The sequence below is a fragment of the Tetrao urogallus genome (assembly GCF_951394365.1).
Source record: "Tetrao urogallus genome assembly, chromosome: 14".
In the NCBI taxonomy this organism is placed as follows: domain Eukaryota; kingdom Metazoa; phylum Chordata; class Aves; order Galliformes; family Phasianidae; genus Tetrao; species Tetrao urogallus.
This window is the reverse complement of record NC_136827.1, coordinates 2,224,220-2,247,030: the sequence shown is the minus strand read 5'-3', so window position 1 is coordinate 2,247,030 and position 22,811 is coordinate 2,224,220. Positions and strand designations below refer to the sequence as shown.

Here is a 22,811-nt window from a genome sequence, read left to right as displayed (position 1 = left end):
TAATGGAAAGGAAAGGCTCGGTGACGGCTTTGAAGAGCTCTCTTCATGCAAATCTGTTTTGTTTTTTTTTTTTCCCCTCCTATGTAAATGTGCAGGGGAAGTGCAGTAGGTCTCTAAGCTGTTAAATATGAACCAGCTGAGTTCTCTGGCTCTGTAAGGCTCTTTTGCTTTTGTACTTGAGATGCTGTGTTGGATGAGCGGGTTGAGCTGGCCCAGCTCTGTGCTTACTGAGGTGCTCAGGGTTTCTGCTGGGTGCCCTGCTGAGCTGGTGGCTGTTCTGCAGCTGGAATGTTTCCGTCTGTTGTCCCACTGCCTGGGCTGGGTGTGCAGGGCAGCAGACGTGGGGCAGAAGCTGTTGGCGTGGCCTCATGCCAGCACCCCTCGTACCTGGGAGGCTCTTTGGAGACTGCGCAGCCTTACTTGTCGTTGTTCTGTTGAAATATTGGGACTTTTGGGTGCTTTGTTGTTGTTTTCAGTTTCTAACCAAAACATAAGGGTGTAAGGTCCACGTGCTTCATTATCAGCCATTAAAAAAAAAAAAAAAGAAGTTGAACCAAACTATTATTTCCATTCACATTGTAAACTTAATTTACACAGGATGGCTGTGCTGCACATTTAAAAGCCTCTGTTTTTATTCTGTTTTTCAAATAAATTCTGATGGAGCTGATGAGAACCAAGTTATTCATAGAGCACTTTTCTTCTAGAAATGACGGCTGTTACTGCAGGCAACGTGAACTTCAGATGGGACCCCAAAAGCCTGGAGATCAGAACGCTGGCGGTGGAGAGGCTGCTGGAGCCTCTTGTTACACAGGTAAAGGAGAAAAAAAGGTGTGGGGAACTGCCTTCTTAGGGATGATTACCTGTTTTGATGTGCCACTTCAATCAAGGAACTCAGAGCTTCTAGAAGAACGCTGCAAACCCAGGGAAAGGGTAGAAGGCAGAAATCACTGCTTTGTTTTATTTGAGCCGTTACTGTGCTCAGCTCTGTGCTCCCTCAGTTGGTGATTAGATGCAGCATTTCAACTGGCAGAAACTGATAGCTGTTTCTCACCTCTATTTTGAGTGGTGTGTTGCTAATTTGTTGTGTATTGACGAAGCTGTGTTGCTGAGGAATGACAAAAGCCCCTTGCAGTGAAGCCCTCAGTGCTTGATAAAAGGAAGGTCTCCTACATTTTCTTAAAGATTCTGAAGGGAACCCTAAATATAGGTAGAGAGAATCAGATAAATGCTAAAGTTTCTGATGGATCAGTTTATTAATTTCAAAGCAATGAGGCAACGCTTTCCTACTCTGTGTGAGGGGGTGTTTGCAAGCTATCTGTAGCAGCCTCCTGTTGTGTATCAGTTACCAGCCCCTCCTAACGGGGTCCCACTTAAGAAATGTGCTTTCATGGCATTTGTTACTGTTTCAGTGTATCAGTTACAATATATACTTTTTGTTGTTGTTTAATTTCTGCCTAGGCTTCGCATTGGGTTTGTGAATTAAAACTTATGCATGGTGTATGTTGCTCAGTAAAGTGCATGGGGAAGTATAGGAAGACTACGGCGAGCCTTGTGAATGTGATCTGCATCTTTTGGGTATTTTAGAAGTTCTTAGGAAATAATCTTTCTCTTCCAGACCTGGTAGGGTACGCTGGAGAGATTTAACTTATGTTTCTAGTATTATTTTCCTGAGCAGTAGAATTTTTCAAGCGAGAGTATGAATTGGACACAACTGGAGCAAAGCATGAGCTGAAGTGATCAAGTTATGTTTCCCATGTGTGTGTGTCCCCTTATTTGCCATGCTGTAGTCCTTGCTTTTGAAAGAATTTGCCATTCATTCCCTCTGGATGCACATCTGGGCTGTAGGGGGTTTGCTGTATAGCTCTGAAGCTGGAGTTACTGATGGAGTCTTTCCTTATCAGAAGTAGTCCTGATTTGGAAAACTTCACTCAGCAAAGGACCTTTTTGGCCAACTTCATTGTCTGTAACTTATTACTAAAGTGGCTCAACAGGCAGTACTGACAATCCCAAATTTTGTGAATGATGAGACTGGCAAAACATGGAGAGGAAAGTTGAGGAAATTGCCTTGCTGCAACTAGCCTTTTATTTGTAGTACATGATGAATTGAGACTCCCAGATCCGAATGCTTTCCATTAAAAAGAGCAGCAATGCTCCCAGCAGATGGCTTTACCTCTCTGAATCAACGTGAACCAACCTACTGAGAAGATGGATTCAGCTCAGAGGACCTTCATGTCAGCAGTCCTTGGGCTTTCCAGAACATTAATTTTCTTACCATTGTAATTTAATGTTCTTTTGAAATAGCTTTATATGAATTTTGCTAGACTTTAGAAGGGGAGGAAAGAAATGAGAAATGAGTGGGTTTTGTGTGGGTTTGGACATTTATATCCATGGGATTGAAAGGGATAGATCTTGATCCTAAGCTAATGGAGTAGCTGGTCATCTGACCAGAGAGGGCTCTTCATACTAAAGCCTTACTGGGAGAAACTTGAAACATTCCTTGATTACAGGAGGATTGTGAACATTTGATTTGAGTATTTTTGCACCTAATTGTTTGGCTGCAGTATTCCCTGGTTTTGATTGAAAAGCTGCTGCATTGCTAGATTTCTGTAGATCATGGCTTCAGCCTCGTTTGGAGTCTTTTTATGTCTGGAGAGCTATCCCAATCTATCCTCTAGTTGGTTCCTTTGTGTGTGATGCCAAATAGCTCTGGTCTGGTTTTGAGATTGCAGTTTATCAAAGATACAAATAGAAATCAATTCTTAAATTTTTCAGGTCTGCTGATGCTTCTGAAAAATCTCTGAGCAGTTTAGCTGAATTTGTAAAGCTCATCTAATGAACCAAAAAGCATGGTAATGTTTAAAGAGAAGAGAAAAACGCTTGTTTGCAAATGTACCCTTTGGAGCTGACAGTAGAGCAAGTATTACAAATACGGTGTTTAAAGAAATTACACGTGCATGACCTTGCTGTCAGGCTGATAAACTTCTAATTTCTTTTTCCCTTCCATTCATACCTTCAGGTTACAACGTTGGTTAACACCAGTAACAAGGGCCCCTCTAATAAAAAGCGCGGGCGCTCTAAGAAGGCCCATGTTTTGGCAGCCTCAGTTGAACAAGCAACAGAGAATTTCTTGGACAAAGGAGACAAAATAGCGAAAGAGAGCCAGTTCCTCAAAGAGGAGCTGGTGGCAGCTGTGGAGGATGTTCGCAAGCAAGGTAAGAGCTTCTGCAGCTGGATTTTTTTCACAGTTAATAGAACTGTTTCCATTTCTCTTTGCTGTTGTTTCTAAAGATTTTACTTCTCTACTTGTGGATTACTCCTCTTCTTGGATTATCGACTTGTTTAGCTGACTTCCTTCAGTTAAAAACATTAACTGGGCAGATCTGGAAATCAAATGTCCCAAGGAGAGATTCAGAGGAGAGACGAAGGTTGAGGCTGTGAAGAATGTAAAAAACAAACAAACAAACCAAACCAAAACAAAAAACACCCAAAAAAACACCACCTCAACTTAGGCAGGAAAGTAACCTTCCTCCTTGTAAACCACCGCCTCTAAATGTTATGAAACCACATCTCAAATACTTGTCAATAACTTCGGCAGGATTTGGATGTGTTTAAAACATCATTGGAGGAGGAAGAACTGAGTATTGACTTAGAACTGGATGTCTTGAATATGCAAAATGTAAACAGTGAAAAACAGAATGCAAGGACCTTGATTAAATATTCCAGACTTCCTCCCCCATATCTAGTGTTGATTTTTATCATTTGCCTTGTTGCTTTTCTTGCAGGTCTTTTCAAAGGAAGCCTATGGAGCGGCTTACTCTAAAATATGCACTAGTAAATGTTGCTGCTCATAAATCATTTATTGTTCTTCCAGTCATGAGCCTTTTCTACGCTTCAGTGAAACCCAGTCAACTGGTATTAATGGTGGTTGCTGCTGCAGCAAAAAAAAAAAACAACTCAGAACCTCATTGGCATTAATTACTTGTTTGTAGCTGAAATTGCACAGTGATGAAATATTAGTTGAAAATGGTTTCAGTTCTGGATGTGCCTGGTTGACAGACCAAAGAAAGATCCATGTAAGAAGGCTGCAGTGTAAGGGGCTAATTGAGTTGGTTTAACTTAACAACGACAAACAGCAAAAGATCCTTTTGTCCTGAAGGCTTTTAATTTTTTGGTGCTTGCTTGATTGCTGCTCCATATTGGGAATTAGAGTTCATCTCTGAATGTCTTCACATCACTCATAGCGATGTTGGTGTGCGAGGGAGTTGTACTTAGTTCTTGAGAATGTGAAATAGCATTATCTGTATTTGTGTTTGGATATTGCAGTGAGAAGCTGGTAGGAAAAACTGATGCAAGAGGCTTCAGTATGAGTCTTTTGCCCCTTTTTTGTTGAGATGAGGCAAGCCTGATGCCCGAACTTCCCTGCTCTATTGCTCTTCGGCAGAGGAGGTAGGGTTCAGAGCTGAGAGATGCTGGAGAAAAAATACTTCTACCATAATGTTGTTTTGCTTCTTCATTTCATGCTACCTGTCGCTTGCGTGAAGCTTGATGCACAGGGAAAACATTCTGAGAAGCTGTGTGGATACTAAGCATTAGACATAAAGATGCAACTGAATACAACTGCTGCCCACAGCAGTTTGTGGGGATGCCGTCGTCGTGTGGCTGAGCTGGGGCACACCGTGGGGCTGAGGCCTGTGTCCCTGGTGTGGGGCAGTGCCTGGGCAGCCAGAGCAGAGCAACTCGTCAGATGAAGTAGAACCTCAGAGGTAATCAGAAGCAAATGATGGAAAATGAGATGCGACAGACTGTGGAGATGAGGGTTGTTTTGTGGGTTATTGTTGCCCTGCCCAGGGGTCTGTGTTGGGAGGGTTGCACTTTGCTAGCGCTAATGATAGGAGATACAAACTCGCAGAGCACAATTATATGCAGTCTCTGCACTTCAGAAGAGCTTCCAGTGGTGTGGTAGGCCAGTGGAGTTCAGAGACTGGAGAAATGGGAGTGGAACAAATAACCCGTGCCTGCCAGTGCTCAAGGCAGTTGGCTGATGCCTGTAGTAATAGGCTCCAGCTTGTGGTCAGCCCTGAAGCGGTTGGGAAGCTGGACTTGCTAATCTTTGTAGGTGCTTTCCAATTGAGCTAATCTATTCTAAAACATGTGCTTAGCAAACCTTTTTGGTGCTGGTGCATTTATATGCCATTTGTGATGGGAAGCAAAAAGCAGAGAGGTCAGTCTGGATGCCTGGGTCAGCAGCAGGGCGATAGCAAAGTGGCTGTCTGTGAAAGCAGCAGTAGGACTGTAGATGTGTGCCCAATTTATCTTCAGCAGAAGACAGGAAAATAGAATTAATAGTGCCTCTATTTAGAATAGGGAGAGGTTTTAGATACCATAATAAAAAGAGAGGAATGAATCTGGACAGAGGTTATGAAGATGATTAGAACAATAGATAACTTGTCTCATCAGAGCAAATTAAAATTTTTTTTTTTTAGCCTAGCAAGAAGATTGAGGGGGTACATGATTTTAGTGAGCACACTTGCTCGTAGAATCTATTTGTTGGGGGTAAAAACAAAGAAGTGGAAAGAGCTATTTAGAATGAAGGATAACATGGCTGCATACTAAATCAATATAAGTGGATCACTTCAAAGTCTTCCTGATTTTAGAATGGAAGAATAAATTACAACTTGCTTAAAATATTAAACAGCTTCACAGAATATCCAAAGTAAGATTTCTGACCATGTAAGGCTATGGACTTCTGACTTCTTTTAAAGCAGTGAAACTTCTTAAAGGAAAAATGTTAGTGGAAACAAAATTGCAGTGTTTTTTCCTGCTGTGGCTTTAGGAAAACGGTAGTGGTGAGAAAATGTCTGATGTGAGCTTTGATTTCAGCACCCTTGTGGTATGTGTTACTCTGATTTTTGCCATTACAACTTTGCTGGGTAATAGAAGGGGTCATAACAGCCTTGCCTGTTCTTATTTCCCCTTCTGCAAGCTCCTGCTCTGTGCCTGTTGTTGTTATAGGGGTTTGCCCTCTCTGAAGAACCGAGGCCTGGTGCAGGTTGAAGTGGCAGCTGTTGGAGCTGTTATGAAACCAGCAGGGTATTTATCCAGATGCTGGGTACTAAGGTGGGCTGTGAGCTCTGAGGTCAAGAAGGGAGCTTCCCTTGGGTTGTGCTGACCAGGCTATTCCTGTTCTCCCATGCAGGCTGTGGTTTGCTGCCTCTGTATCAGTGTGTTAGCTTGCACTGCGGAGCCTCGCGCTGCCTTCTTACTGTTGTGTTTCTTCCAGTGGTGTTTTTACATTAAAGACCAGATATTAAAGCTTAAAATTAGAAAGCGTAAAGCTGTGTATTGGGTTTGAGGTAAGAGAATGGATAATCTTTGTAGTCCTGGGGGGTTTTGGTTGTTCCAGGGTTGCACTGCAGAGCAGTGGGCAGACTATTCAGCATTGTTACTCTCAGCCCTATGCTTGAGTGAAGCTTTCTTCAAAACTGAATGGGGGTTTGAGGAATTATGAAAGCATAAGGAAGGTGTTTTTTTAATCTGTACTTCACATGAGATGCACAGCTTACAGAAGAGCAGAAGGAAGCCAGCTGCACAAATAGCATAGTTAAGCACTGAATTCTTCTTGGAAAACTCAACTTTACAAGTCTGTTGTGACCAATTAGCTTAATTTCTTGAAAGATTACAGAGTTTTTGCTTGTTCTCCTGCAAGAAAAACATTTTTGGAGAGTGCCTCTTGTTGTATTGAAGTAATTCCCCAGCGCAGGACTGGAGACCCTTGAAAAGCTGTAAGCGAAGGGAGCTCCGAGACAGCTCTTGGCAGGCTGCAGATGAGTGCTATATGTGGCATATGGATTTAACTGAAGGTACAGTTTGAAGAATTAACCATTTTTTGTTTCCCTAAGCATCAGTTCCCCATATTCATGTGGCAAAAGGAAATGTGAAATCTGGGCTGTAATAAGGAATCAATGAGTGTCTGTTGGAGTCAGTTTGAGACCGCGTCCTTCATAGCAGGGAGCCTGGGCAGCCCACTGTGCCCCTGTGGAGGACAGTGAAGGCAGCAGCAGTGGAAGGGAGGAATCATTACACAGAGTAACGTGGCGTTCAGGCTCTGGCTTTATCTTCACCATCATTTGGCAGGGAATAGGGGGCTCTGCAGAGATGAATTGGTGTTGTGCATAGGCAGAGGTATGGCGTGGGTGAGAGCAGTGAGCGGCACGACCACAGGATGGGGGCACCAATGGCTGTCCAGGCAAAGGCATGGCCAGTCACACTGGTGGCTGCCAGGTCTGTAAATGGCTCTGAAATGCTGGGGAAGAGTATGCAGGAAAGGACGTGCTGATAGCATGCCTTGTGATTCTGATACTGAGAGTGAAGCAGCCTGGAGACAGGCTTTAATCTGCAGGGTGCTGAAGGGCACAAGGTGACGAGCGTGAATTTGTAGCTTGAAGGGAAAAAAAAAAGTGAATGCCTGCGTGTCCCCTAAATGCACATAGGTCTCCCCTCCTCTGCTCTGCTCAGCCAGCGCTCGCACAGAGCACAGAGCAAGCCTCTTCTGTCATGGTCATCTGCAGCATGCTGCTGGGGAGGATTAATAGTGCTGTCTGAAAGTGCTGTCAGAGCCTGTGGGCATGGTGGGAATGAGAGTAGAAAATGGGTAATTTTCTTTTGATGGACTAAAATCTTAATATTTCTGAAATGGGCTTTGTTCCATTAGATTTAATTGAATTCTTAGTATTTTATTGACAAGATCATATGTGGCTACCATTGCCTCTTCTTTTCTTGGTTCTTTTATTATCTTTCCTTTATAGTATCTAGTGAAAAATCTGAGGTGATATTGGAAAAACAGATTACTCCTATAAGAATTCGTATCAGCTGTATGATCTGAGTTGCAGTCTGACACTTCTGTGGTGTATATCTTTAACTTTTAAATCCCATTTTCAAGCTTGCATTCTAACCTCTGGCTCGGGTTTGAAAATGAGAAGATTATATTGCATGCAACTCCTGATGTACACCACGAGCAGCAGCAGTGCAGAGGCCGGGGCAGGGTTCCTTCCTGTGCCTTGGGTCTGGTTACAGTAACCACATCTCCTGAGGCTTCTGTAGCAGAAGTCTGGAAGTTGGCTTTCTTCAATTGGTGGGGAAAAGAAATAAATAAATAAACGCAATGGTTTTTAAATGTAATCTTCCAGTGATTTGGTGAAGCCAGTTATCTTCTGACACTCTGACGAGCTGCTTGAAACTTACTAAATCTTTAAAATCTCTCATTAAAATAAAAAGGGAGAGCATTTCATTTCAGGACTAGCATGTAAGGTGATGATTTAAGCGATGGATGAAAGATGATCTTGTTTTTTAGCCTCATTTAGTGATTTCTGAGGTTTGAGTGAACTGAGTGGCCACCTCCAAGTTGTTTTGAATAGGAAAACAATGTTTTCTTTCTTTGGGGGTGGGGGTTGGGAGGTGGGAGGAAGAAAGTGAGAATTTTACATATAAACAAGGGAGGAAATATGGCAGAACCAAGCTCATGACAAATATATCTGAAATCCTGAGGTTGTTCATACATGCATTTTTTTTTTTTACTTGTGGTAAAATGAATTTCACTATTATTTGTCTCTTCTAGGATAAATAGTCATGTCAGCTACATAATTTCATAATCTCATGGCTCGTTGTTTTCTAGCACTGGAGGAATATTGTCCTTCACCCGTGTGAAAAACTATGGCTCCTAATGCTTGTTAAAGTAATGAGTCATAGCCCTCAAAAAGTTGGGTGGGAGATAGTTGTAGATTGATGCTTATAGCTGGTCTGTACTTGCACAGCAGGTTTGTCATATGTCACAGTGCTGAAGTAGTGCATTTTTTATCTTAAAATGTTGTATGCCATTCTTGGAAGTAGTGTTTAAGATGATGGAAGGATGTTGCACAGGAGGGAGCATCTGAACAGAACGCAGTGTCTGCGTGTGGTTGCTTGGACAGGCTGGCGGCTGTGCTGGAAACTCTTCCAGGGCAAGTGTGTGATGGTTAACTTCAAGTTCTCTGCTTGTAGGTGATTTTGAGTGGTTAAAGTGTGCCTCCCATCAGGGTGGTGCCCCTGACTGCTTGGCCATGGGAGTGGCTTATGGGCACGGTCATGCCGCAGCATCACCATGAGATTCAGGTGCAGATCTCTCCCAGTGCTGTTTGGTGGTGGGGGCACTGGGTAGCTCTCCCTTCTGAAGCATTATTTGAAGTTCTTTTCTCATCTGCGAGAAATGTGCTGTTTGTGTTCTGGCACTTGGTCAGACAGGCATTTCTCAAACAGGTTTGGGAAGCCTCTGGCACAGCAGTCAGCCACTAAACAGTCAGTATGCTTTTCTGGTCATCTCTGATTGCCCACGAATCTTTGGCCTTGAGCACCCAATGTTTTCTAAACTATAACCTAACTGTTCTCCGAATGTTTCCAAAATGCAAGGAGATCAAAGAGCAATTATGTGGATTCCAAACCTAGTTGCTGTGCAGGAGTTGAGCTGGTAGGAACAAAATGCTGCCCTTGAAAGGAGGAGGACAAAAAAGGCTGGTTTTATTCCTCTGAATATATGCAGAAATTACTGTTCTGGCTTCTGGATGAATTTTTCTAGCTGTTTAAAGCAGCTTTTGCTTTCATAGTTATCCTGTTGCGCTATCTGAAATCCAGATTCTCTCCTGCAGCAGATGCAGCCCCACAGGCTATGAAATGCTGGAGCGTGTCAGGAAGCAGAGCCTTGCCCTGCCTGCAGACTGTGGCGCAGCCGGCCAGGTCCTGGCTCCCAGTTGTTTACAGCCCCACGAGCTGTGGCACTTCTCTCTCTGCTTACAGGGTGTTCTGCTGCCTTCTGCTTGAAAGCAGAGCTTCCACTTAAAGAAGGTGCTGTCATGTGTGGAATATCCATACACTGCAGTTGTGCAAGTAACAGCAGTGCCACTTGTATTTGCCCCTCATGCGGACTCTGGTACACCAAAGCACCTGCATAATTTGAAGGAGGGATCAAAGTGTGACTTCCAAACCCTTCCTCCCTCCTGCACCACTCCTTCAGTACTGTGATGACCATGCTTGGAGACGGCAGAAATGCTGGCTGTACTTAAGCAAATGCTTTTTGTTGTCACAGCCCAGACTGTCTTTCCCAGGAACTCTTCCACCCTGAAAGAAATGCTGTGACAGTAACGTGGGGCCTTCTCCTCTTGCAGGTGACCTGATGAAGAGTGCCTCGGGGGAGTTTGCTGATGACCCCTGCTCCTCGGTGAAGCGCGGCAACATGGTGCGAGCGGCGCGTGCCCTGCTCTCCGCAGTGACTCGGCTGCTCATTCTGGCAGACATGGCAGACGTCTACAAGCTGTTGGTTCAACTGAAAGTAGTAAGTGCAGGCCTGAGCTGTGCCTGGTGTGCCACGCTGAGCCTGGAGCTCTCACTCGCAGTGATTTGCCTCTGAAGCACTGAAGGCTGGGGGACTTTTTCTCGTAGCGTGCAACTGATGAGTGTAAAAACAGCCAGCAGACACTGTCCGTAGCTTTTGATGCTGTGTTACACTTTGTTCTCAACTTTTAGTGTTGAGACTAATGCACCGTGATCTGTGAATTGCAGAAGATTTGATAATCAAATCTTTTAATCATAAAGAAGTAACTTGGTTTTCTCATTGACTTCTACTCTCTTGTAGCTAGCAGATATGACTAGCTATTAGTACCAAAAATAGCTTTAGTGGATTGAATAAAAATGAATATGATTAACATTTTTTTTAATATATTTGCAAGTAGGAGGTGGCTGGTTTGTGTGAAAATTGAGATGCAGTGAGCCTCAATATTGGGTTGACTTCATCTGGGGTTTGAGGTTCTGTCCTTGGCAGCCACAGCTCCAATGGGGCCCTGGTCTCTTCCAGTTATGCATTCTTGGCTGTCCCTGGTAGCTAATGACTCTGAAAGAGTACCTGAGCTTGAGGTATAGTTAGCCTTGACATGTCTGTCCTCTTAAAAAAACCAACCAAACAAACAAACAAAAAAAAAAGCACAAAAGAAAGGAGAGAAAAATCGCTTTGTCTGCTTTGAAACGTATTCTAAATAGTCTTGTAAACAGTGAACTGTATTACTTGGGAAAAAATGAATATATCTATTCTTTTAGGTAGAAGAAGGTATCTTGAAATTAAGGAATGCTGGCACCGAGCAGGATCTGGGTATCCAATACAAAGCCCTCAAGCCAGAAGTGGACAAACTTAACATAATGGCAGCCAAAAGACAGCAGGTATAGTGATGGCAGTTCTTATTTCTGTATGCTGTTTCTTATTCTTTTTCAAAATAAGAAAATGAGGCAGCCTTGCTGCTCTGAGAGGCTACCTATTGCTTCTACTAATTTTTTTACTTTTTGTTTGTTTTGGAATACTTTGTCTTGCACTCGGTGACGTTTAGGAAACCGAATGGCACTTGCCTGGTAAGCAGAAAATCTGCTCAGCTGTAAAACACTGCTTCTGACTGAAGTGTCCATGCTAGCATTTGTTTATGTTAATGCTTTAGTACCTTTATGAAATGCTGCTTCTATAGAATTGCACTGGTGCATGTCAGGACATCCATTTTGAAGCAGTGCAGGTATGGGTAAGGAAAGAGGGTTGGGATGTGACTTAGTGCTTGGTGCTCTCACCACAAGACCACGCTGTCTTTGTGGCTCACACCGATGTACTGTCATGGCTAGGGGTAGAATTGCAGCTCTTCTCAATGCACCACACCAAGGCTAGTCTTGAAGTCCCCATTTGAGAAAGGTTTTAAGGTCCTGTGCTTTGTGTATGTTCTGTATTTGCATAGCTATCGCTAGGCCTCAATTGCATGCAGAATTTGCTTTTGTACAACATGAGTGTTGTGACTCATTCCTATGTAAGGTAAGTCTTAAGGGAAAGGTGTAGGCAGTCTGATTTATCTGAAATAGCGTAGTTTTTGTAGACTGTATTTTTTTGTTCTGCTGATCTATACAAACCCAAACTGTTTATGCATCTCTAAGGCTGCTTGTTTTCTTGCATGGATTTATCTTTGAAAATAAACTGGGAACAGTTTTAAATGGATTGCTGGTTGGTTATGTATCTGGGATCTGATTGCGGTAAACGGGGATGGGGTTGTGATGGCAATACAATAAATGTCCTTAAACTGCTTTGTGATGGATTGTTTTACACTGTGGAAAGTGGTTGTGTTAAATCTGTAAATCTGAAAGCCTGCTTGGAGTGCCCTCGCTGCTTAGTGTGTGTCTTAAGAGGTCGTGTATTACTCATTCATTTTTAAGAGTCGGTCAGATTATTTATTTTTTCTGCTGGTAAGGCAGCCCACTTCATTTTCATCACCCCTCTGTAAGACTGAAGAGGTAACTTTAGAGTGTTTGTGCTGCTAATAATTGGGTTACTTTTCCTTTTTAGAAACTCTGCTGCTTGTGCAGGACTCAGAAGCTCTCTCCATTCATAGTACTTAGATTCCAAAGCAGAGATGATGATGCTTTAAAGAACTGCAGCATTGAGTATTTGTGAAAGGACCTATGGGCTTACTCAATCCTCAGTCTTAAATTAGTTATAATTATAGTCATTGGTTAATTTTCTCCATTTGGAGATGGACAAGAAGTCGAGTGATATTCTTGTTCTTCTGAAACGAAGTGTGTGAGTCTCTTGAGGGGAGTGAACTCCATCCTCTAGGTGTGATGAAAGAAAACATGCTGGTTCTGAGCATTGGAGTTAAATTTAAGATCTGACTTCTCAGATGCAGAATTCATGACATGGTTCCTGTGGTTGAACTGCTCCATGCAGAACAACCGTGTGAATTTCTCACAGAATCTCTGTGCTGGTTGCACACACTCATTGGATTAATTACTTCTGAAACAGAGCCAGAAGACTAATGTCGGTGATTGTCAGAGATTACCTCTTTTTTTCTTCCTCTGGTTAAATGATGCTTGTCACTTACCTCTTGGCATCCTAAAGCACGGATGGAAAAGTGAGGTCACAGCTTCTGAGTTCTCCTGATGTAGCGGTATTGTCTGCGCTCAGAGTGCTGGTCCTTTGCTGTGGCAAGGAGCAGACATGCCTTGGATTTTGAAATGTGGAACTGTGAATTGCCCTGTAGTACTGCTTTTATTTGAGTTTTTATGGAGCTGTTGTGTTCTGAGATTAGTTGAGCTATTAATAATAGGAAATGGGGAAAGCTCAAGGTTGAATTAGACTTGAACGTGCTAAGCAAAGAATCTGCCTGTCTCTTGAAGATGCGGGAAGGCAGTATATGGATCATGTGTGGGGACTGCTTTCAATTGCTTCTTTCTTCAATTTTCCTAATAGGAATTGAAAGATGTGGGTCACCGTGATCAGATGGCGGCAGCCAGAGGAATCCTGCAGAAGAATGTTCCTATTCTCTATACTGCATCTCAGGCCTGTCTGCAGCACCCTGATGTGGCTGCGTACAAAGCGAACCGGGACTTGATCTACAAACAGCTTCAGCAAGCAGTCACGGGCATCTCCAACGCAGCTCAAGCAACTGCATCAGATGATGCTGCCCAGCAGCAGGGTGGAGGTGGAGAGCTGGCTTATGCTCTGAACAATTTTGATGTAAGTTCTCAACCTGTACATAAAAAGTGGCAACTCCAAGTATTGTGTTTGCCTACGTGATTTATAAGCAACATCTTTTGTTTGTTACCCAAAAAAACCCAGTTTTCTACTGAAAACCTGCAAGTCCCAGGTGAAGCAGGCTTTTATTTTTTTCAAAATTGGCTCTTTCAAAACGAGGATTGATAAAATATAGAAAGGAGAAATGCAGTTCTTGATGATTGAAGGCTGTCAAGTTAAACTAGCACAAAAATAGCTGTTAGCCTACTGCTATGTTAGATGTAAGCCTTTGGTTTATTTGAAATTGATTATTTCATAATATATTTATGTAATTTGTTCTTGTGGGTGGCAAAAATGACTTATTAGAAGTGAATAACGTATTTGGAATTGCCCAAACCTACCTATTGAGAAGAACATAGAGTGGGAAGTTTAATGTGATACCTAGTTGGGAACGAAGTCACTTTTAAACCAGTGTGTTGCACTGATCTGTCATTTTCTTTGTCTTGTGTTCTGTAAGTTACCAAGGATAGCCATGTGCTTTTACTGAGAATACTTTCCTTCTGAAGCCAGTATTTTGTGTCTGCTACTGATCCAGTCTGAGAATTTTAAACACCTTGGAAGTAGCTTCCCTCTAAAACTTTTTTTAATGTCACAAGGCTGTCAGTCACAAAATTCTTAGTACTTTTTTTGCCAAATATTGTTCACCTTTTCCTCTTTTGCTCTTGCCACCCCTGCTTCTCTATGTTACTTTATTCCGTATATCTTAACTTCTTTTAACATCTCCCTAAAGGATGAAATACTATTTGAGGTTTTCCCTGTACTGAATATGAAGCCTTTCTCTGTCATCTCTTGGGTTACAAGAGGACATTGTGGTTGTCTTGATCTTTGTGACAGATTTCAGTTTTAAATCTATCTCAAATTCTGTCAGTTGTATATTCAGTTACATATGTTTGAAGAACGTGCATTGGGTTAACACCCAAAGGATCGCAGGTTTGATCAGATCTGTAGGATGGGAAGGCAGTTCCAGGACCAGCACACGATGCTGAGGACTGGCTCTGGTACGTAGAATTGAAAAACATGTCAGTTCCAATTTGTATATTGGCTAATCTTGCTCCAGCCATTTAATATGATTTGTGCTGTGTGCTCATATTTTACTGTGAGCTCTCTAATATATGGTCAGAGACTTATTGAGTGCTTTAGCTTGCATTGAGTTCTGAACTTTAGTTTCCCATACTGCGGCTCGCTAACAGCACCAGGGCTTGCTCAGCAGGCCAGCCTGAATAGGCATTGTGTGCAATGGCTTTGTCTGCTCGGCCTTGCCAAAAGAGACAGACAAAACAAATGTGCCCAGGTTCTCTGCAGATGTTATCCCTGCACTTCATTTCCTGTTAACATGTCAGTGTTATTGTGCTTTTGTTACAGAGGTTTTGCACGTCCCTCCCAAATGCTTCAGTGTTTCTGCTGCGATGGTAAAATATTAAATGACTACCAGAAGATAACAAGATAGTGATTATCTCTCGTTTATGTGGTGTAATTTGGGGGTCGTAGCATACCACCACTGCATTACCTGAATAGCTAGAATTTTCAGGAAAAATGGGAATATTAGAAGAACGTGTGCTGTTTCTAAACCTGCTGTGAATTCTGTGGTTACTCAGCTGGGAGACTAATTGTGCTGACATTAATGTTGAAATTAGCTGGCATACAAACTGACTGTAGAAAACTCCCGTTGCAAAAAGCTTTAGGGCTTCTTTCGTGATGAGTTATCTACATCTTTCCATCCTGCCCCTTAACTGGGAGAAAACCTATGCAAACCCTAAACAAATCAGTAAACCTTGAAATGGTCATATTATTTTCCTTAAACTGCAGAACCTGTTTAAATAAGCCACCTGGAAGTAATCACATGGTGGTGTATGCTGCATTACTTCTTCCTGGTGAGCACTGGATCGTGATGTTGGCCCCTTGAAAAGCAGATACATCAGTATTGCTTATGTAGCCTCAGGTTTCTCAATACGAGCTGTGCTTACTAATCCTCCTTCAAAATGAAGCTGATAGACTTCTGCCATGAAGAAATCAATTTATATGCTATTCTAGTCATATGTTCTTTTACATGAATTTGAAAATACTCTTGTTTACCTGTTATAATTGCAGACTAGTAAAGGAAGGAGGACTTGATAAACCAGGACAGCGGAGTACTGTATATAGGGCTAATTTTGGGCATTTGTTTTTCTTGGGGATTTTTTTGTTCATGATGAGGTAATTATATCTGACAAGTTTAAATAGTGAAGGCATGTCCGGATTGACATGTAGTTAAGAAGAGTTCTGTGCTTTGAACTTTATTAGTGCTGGCACACTTGATTTTTGCCATTCATATAATGAGACTTCTTGTGGCTGAGTTGGGTTTAGCTGTCAAAGCAGCACAAGAAATGACTAGCAATCTAATGTGCTGGGGAACCTGTTAGTAATTTTACTAAGCTACTCAAGAAAATCACTCTCAGTGCCAAAATTCTGTTTGCTTTTTACGCCTCATCAGGGAGTTGTGTTAACGTTGGTCTTTTTGATGACCTAACAGTAACTTACTGCTCAGCCTGACTGCTGACTTCCGAAATCTTTATTTTACCAGAAACAAATAATTGTGGATCCATCGACCTTCAGTGAGGAACGTTTCAGGCCTTCTCTGGAAGAGCGCCTGGAGAGCATCATTAGTGGAGCAGCCCTGATGGCTGATTCATCCTGCACACGTGATGACCGACGGGAACGTATAGTTGCAGAGTGTAATGCGGTGCGACAGGCCTTGCAGGATCTACTTTCAGAGTACATGGGGAATGTGAGTATCTTCTGTTCTGTTTGTTTATTTAGTTTCTGTTTTTTTTAACTCCACGTGATTATCCAAAAGGGGGGATAGCTGCAGGTCTGAAAGCTGGTCTGCTCTGTCCTCAAATAGGACAGGAGCATTAACCAAGAGTCCTGAAAGGTTTGTCAGAAGGCCAGCCTGGAGGCTGAATCAAGTGCATTTAGATCAGCTGTGATACTTACCTTAAGACTGATCTCTGCTCTTCAGAAATGGTTATCATAGCATTAACCCTTCAGTGCTGTTTTTGGTTATAACTCTTACATATTGGTTTGTATAGAAATCCTGTGGAATTAGCCTGTCTTCCCCAGCAGATCAGTCTGCATAAGGTAACTTAGCCTATGGGAAATAGGCTAAGTTTGATGCTTTGAAATTTTAAATATGTGAACTTCTTAGCCAAAGTAATAGATTTTTCAGAATCAAGTTGATTTGCTGTTGCTACTCCATTTAATCAGGAAGGATGTACAAAGATAAAACTGAATACCGAGTAAGAAATTCTGGGAACAGTTTGGTGTAAAAGTTGGAGTGAGCATCTAGCACTGGTACATTACACTGCATGTAAGCACACAGTATTTGAAGCCTGAGTGTATTTTTGCAGTTAGAAGTGTTATGTCATGAAGATGAGCTGCTGAGTTTGAAGGCATCATGATATAATATCAGATGCTGCCTCTTTCTTGGCTTGAGGGATTTTAATCTGAGCAACTTTAGCAGTGTTGAAGGGTGAGCTGGAGATATCATAAGATTTAAACAATGTCAAGTCTCTAAACTTAAATACTCTCAAAAGACAATTGGTTTCAGATGAAAAGTTGTGGAAATCGCAGCAATGAAATGGCTTGTAGTGTCATGGCAAGTAAAATTGGCTGACGTAGCCATAATGGGCTGAGGTGAAGCCTGATTTACACTGGAGGTAAAACAGTTCAGAGGTATTTTCTTTTGATAGTAGAATTCATTTAACAGTGCTGCAGAATTGTGTGTTGCCTTTGAGTCTGCTGTTTCTTGGTGGAAGATACGTCAGCATGAGGTAGTGGTGCTCTGAAGCCTGTATGTACAAGTGAGGGTGCTTGGAGGGCAGAGGCATGCAGTGAGTGGTAGAGAGGGAAAGTACAATGAGTTTCTGTTTGCCGGTGGAAAACAAGGGCAAAGTAATTGAACAATACTGAAAGACAAGTCCTGTATAGCTGGCAGGCTGAGCTAGGTACTTCATGTAGTCTGCCTTAATTGCCTGTGAATGTAACTTGTGCTCAGCACTGACGTTGTATGGAGCTTGAGACTGCAGCAGGGAAGCCAACCACCATGTTGTGCCATTTAAAACTCCTCTTGGAGCAGGGTGTTTTATCAGTACATGATGCACCTGGAACAATCCCTCGAACAAATGTGCTGCTGGATTGGATGCAGGCCTATCAGCACAACAGAATGAAGCATTCACCAAATGCAAATGAAAAATATGGAGGAGGCAATGCTCAGTCTTGTGCACAGAAGATTCCGTGCATCTCTCTCATTGATAGTTGGTCAATACCTGTGTCAGATTCTAGAGCTTTGACTTCCTTGGGCCCAAAAGCCTATCTTGCTCCTCTGGCTGTGTACTGCTGTCTCTGATATGCAAGTTAAAGTAATCGCGCCGAGTTTCAAAGACTGGATTCCCTATGTTATCTCTTTTAACACATTGTGAAATTAGTGGAGCATACTGAATTTTTTCAAAGTCACTGCTATGTTATGATTGTAGACAGTGTAGTTGGGAAAATGAGATTAGAAATTCAGTGAAATGGAGTGGAAAAAGCAATAGATAAATTATGGTGAAAATGTGGGATGATGTGTAAAAATCCATACTGAGGGCAGGAAAAAAATCAGAATGATGAAGCTGAAGAATGAATAGTAGCTGGGGAGCTAAACAGTGAAAAAGCCATGGCTCATCTACAGAAAGAGTAGGGATGTGCTACTTACAGTGGTGGCAGAGGAAATGTCATAGCATGTATGGTGGAGGTACCCACAGCACAGTACCCAGCCATCTCCTCCTGTGCTTTTCTCCCATCTCCCTTTGAAGATGGGGATGAATCAGGAATTAAAGCTGTTAATTGCACTACGCTTGCAGTGCATCGTAAATCTTGTTTGAGTGGTAGAATAAGAACTATTTATTGGCCAAGTGTAAAAATTCAAAGACAGGATTGAATGAGGAATATGCTGAAAAGGTTGAAGCACAAGAATGTCTTCAGGCAGATTCCCTTTTAGTTTTAATGCCTTCTGTTTTAGTGGCTTCTTCTAGCTTTGGGGTTTTCTTTCAGATCTTTGGTAATAAAAAGGCTTTTTCCATAGGTAGTTTATAACTCAGGGTTTAGTGGTTTTGGACCCTTGGTTTAACTGTCTCCTTGGGCCTGTCCCCAAGGGTTCTGTAAGTCTGCAAGCATTGCTGGCTGTGTTATGATGTGTGGCAGAAGCTTCTGTTCAAATACAATTTTCAGTAATAAAGAAACTGAATCATAGAAGCCCTTGACCCCTGCATTTGCTGACATGGTGATGAAACCTGTGATTACATCATTAAAAGAAGGGCAAGAGTTGCTTGTTCAGTAGTTCATTATGAAAGTTATATCTTCTTTATTTGGATTGGTGTGCATTTTATTCCCTTTTCCATCTGACTGTTTTCAAAACAGAAGAATAGCCCAAACTGGTCCAACTGAATTTACATCAAGGCCAGTCTCCTATCTTGACAGCAGTCAATAGCAGATGCCTACAAGAAAGATGACAGTAACAAGGGAGGTATGTAGTTTTCCTTGCCCAAAATAGCTCCCAGATAGTAGTGGGCTGTAGCTCAGATGGTTCAGAGCTAGCATTGCTGGCTGTCCTTAATAGCTCTTGATGGACTGACCTCCAATGAATGTGCCTTGTTTTTCTGAACCATTGTAAACTTTCAGCATCCATAAGCTGGAGAACTCCTTGATAAAGAAAATGATTTTGCATTAAGAAACATCTTTTTGTTCGAAGCAGAGAAATTGTTTCATTTCAGAGAAGGCCATGAGCAGCTATCCCCCCCTCACCCTTCTCTGTGCTACGTGGTTCAGAGCTGTGCCGTCTCCTCTTTGCCGGAATGAAGTGTCCTGCTTTCATTAGTTGCTTCCCAAGGCAAAGACTTTTGACACCTCCTCTCAGCTTGGGCTGTCCTCATTACTAACCAGTGTGGTGCGGGAGAATGGGATTTGAAGAGGGAATGAGAACTTGGTGCCCTTCCTTATCCAATTTGCAGAACTTCCATCGGCTGGCTGTAGCCGAGTGCTGGGGGCGAGGCGCTGCTCTGCAGTTGGTGTCTCCTTGCTGAATCATTCAGAGGTTCTGAGAAAAGAACTACAGTGTGGCAGTGATCAGGAGATGTTTCAAGAGCACGCTGTTGGGTGAAAATGCTAGTGTAGGTGTGTTTCTCAGCATCCTACTGAGGCTGGTCTGGGTCTTCAATTCCTTTTAAGATCTGGGGACCAGAACTGCATCTGGTCCATTTGGTCTGTTGGAGATTCAGACTGCTGTTGATTTATAGGGTCATGAACACTCCAGTACAGTGTTGTGGTGCTTTTGTTTTTTTTCTGTTTTAGTCCTGTCCTAATAATGTCTGATATTTGATCTGCTTTTGATAGCTGCTGAACACTGAGTTGATATCATGATGAAACTGCTACATGAAAATCTAGCTTCTGAGTCAGAGGGACTGTTTTTGTGAATGTAAAGTCAGATGGTCTGTGTATCATTTAATACCTCTTGTCTCTTGAACTTCATCTGCAGTTTTATTAGCTGATTTCTTGATTTATATCCTAAAAATGCCAACTGTTCATCCCTTAATTATAGCATTCAATTTTTCAGTGATTTTTTTTTTTTTTTTTTTTTTTTTTTTTTTTTTTTTTTTTTCCCCTCCTTCATCTTCCATTTTCCCCCAAGGACTGACTTCCATTATGGCTTTTGCTTATTTCAGCCTCATGACTCCTAATAGGAAATGGCTTCTCTTTTTAAACTAGCACTGCAGATCCTGGATTCAAATAGCAAACTTGAATATCTGAGTGTGATTTTTGTTTTCATTTTTCTTATCTTTGAATAAGCTTTATTCTTATTGCTAATGCTGAATGGCACAGCAAAAGTGAGAAGACTTAACAGAATTCGTTATTGATTCCGACTAGCGCTGTAAAAGCAGAGTAGTCCAAGGTCTTGGATGGGAGTTCGACTGCCTAGAATGCAATAAATTACCCACCTTAGTCATGGCTGAACTTGTAATATAAATAATCGATGGCAGGAGTCAGATCTGTGTGTGATGTTGCGTTTAGGCATTCATGGTATGTATTTTATTAATTAGATGGGGAAAAAAGTTCAAAGCATATGCGAGTTTAGTTGGATGATGACACCAGTCTTTGAGAGAGGAGGACAGAACAAAGCACCTACCTGAATGTTGTTCAACGTCCGTGTTACATCAGTGAAGAAGATAATAAGAAAGCTAGGATTTGGGGTTCAGGAGTGAGCACAAAAGATGTTTTTTTTAATTGTATCTGAAGTTACTGTTATAACTTCATAATTTTATGTGGGTAGATGTTGACTGACTCTGATTTACTCCCTGAAGAAAATACATGAAGCTGGATATTTCTGGACAGTACCACCAATTTATCCTTTGCACTAGCAGGTGGTATGGTACCTTCCCTAATGCAGAGAGCAGGTACAATGCTTGTTTCTGCTTTACTGTACTGTACAGGTTATTCTCCCTTATATTTATATGCTTGGCTTTCATTGCAAGTTATATTAGCTAGAGTAGTTGAAGTGAATTCATTAGAAAAGAACAGGGAGCTAATTAGAGCTGAAATATTTCTGCATCTTTAAGAAGCAGGTACATAGAATGGAGGAGTAGCAATATCCAGAAACATCCACAGACTCAAAGTTGTGACGCTATGCTCTGTGCTGGAACTCTCCTTGGGCATTATTAGTGTAGAGCATGGACAGCTTGACTTCATCTTAGTGACTGTGTTAAGTACAAGAGATGCAGGAGGTCATGGCTTTTGAGGTTGGGGTTTCACATGTTAGAACAGAGTGCAGGATGTCAGCTGGAACCAGAAGATTTCAGTCTGAGCTGTTTGACTACTGTGCTGAAGTTGCAAAAGATACCAGTCTGCTGTACTTGGCTGGTTGACATGGAAGACTGAAAATGAGGACCTCCTTCAGCTTTAGACAGTCCATTTTTCTTGCTTGGCTTTATGGAATATGGGCAGTTGGGTTTCTTTCCATGAACACTGCTTTTGAGCCATTGGCCTGTAGTGATTGGAGGTGTCCAGAAATGTGCAGGGAAGTCTCATTTTTGAAACATATTCTTTACCCCACTGAATTGTCATGCTTCTAACTACCCTTTCAGATGCACACAAGTAACAGACTTGTACTTGCCTAAACTTTGTCAGAAGCTCTAGTTTGGCTAGCATGGAATGTGAACCCAGAGCCCCATTGTGTACAACATGCTCTTGTACAATAAAATCCCTTGTTACTACATTTGGAAACGATAAATCGTGTTACATAAAGTAGCTTGACAGGTCCTATTTCAATGGGAATTTTAATGCTTTCGTATTATCATTCTGACTGTGTCCTTGGCTGTCTGGATTGCATTAGAGGTGCTTGGCAGCAAATGGAGAAAAACCATTTGGGGCCAGCTTCAGAGCAGGCATTTCAGGCACAGATCATTTCAGCTCATTTTTCCAGTTTCCGTGCTCTGCTTGGCCTCAAGACCCATAGCAGGGTGTGATGGAGGGGGAGAAGTGGGGGTGTTGTATTTCTTTAATAATAGATTTCCAACAGTTGCAAAGCACATCTTTGAAGGTAAGCGAAGCAGCTGATCTGCAGACTGTGTGCTGCCTAGAGTGCCTTGGCCCTCAGTACCTGACATAGATATCACCACTTCTTGTTTTAGACTTGGTGGTCGCATGTCTTGCTGAATGCCTGTGCTGGACTTCATGTTTAGTGTGCTTAGGGAAATGTGCTACACCAAACAAGTACGTTTGTTCTCCTGATTGTCATTCCACTGGTTTGCTTTCCTTTCCTAAAGCTTCTTTGAACACCTCTGGTGCTTGAAAGTGAATGGGCAAGAGATATCTAGCTCATATCTTCAGTGTGTTTGGGCAGAAGTAATTTTGTCTTCGGAACTACCTGTGAAGGGTATTTCTACCTCTGACACATAAGACTTTTATAATGGAGATGCTTTTATTATGAACTTGCCCATTAATAATACCGACAGTTTCTATTTCCCATTTGGAAAGGAATGCATGTGTATTTGCACGTGTCTGCTAAACTTAGGTTCAGTTAACTCGTGTATTTGGAAGGGCTCTTGCACAGCCGTTTTAATGAAAGCAGCTGTATCTGTGGAAATGTGTATGTGAATGAAAATGGCAGACTGATCCATATTCATGA

General features: G+C 42.1%; 1 protein-coding gene across 3 annotated transcripts in view; it reads left to right on the top strand.

The window, feature by feature from the left end:
- Nucleotides 1-706: 706 nt before the first annotated feature.
- The window catches only part of CTNNA1 (catenin alpha 1), a gene marked incomplete at both ends in the record, with an annotated part of 92,052 nt that continues 69,947 nt past the window's right edge, over nt 707-22,811 (top strand). For all 3 annotated transcript variants that reach the window (XM_079542295.1, XM_079542294.1, XM_079542293.1), the window contains 6 exons: nt 707-811; nt 3,017-3,212; nt 10,194-10,360; nt 11,119-11,238; nt 13,295-13,561; nt 16,179-16,382. In XM_079542295.1, the coding sequence (XP_079398421.1) occupies nt 707-811; nt 3,017-3,212; nt 10,194-10,360; nt 11,119-11,238; nt 13,295-13,561; nt 16,179-16,382 (1,059 nt within the window). The remainder of the gene's footprint in view (nt 812-3,016; nt 3,213-10,193; nt 10,361-11,118; nt 11,239-13,294; nt 13,562-16,178; nt 16,383-22,811) is intronic.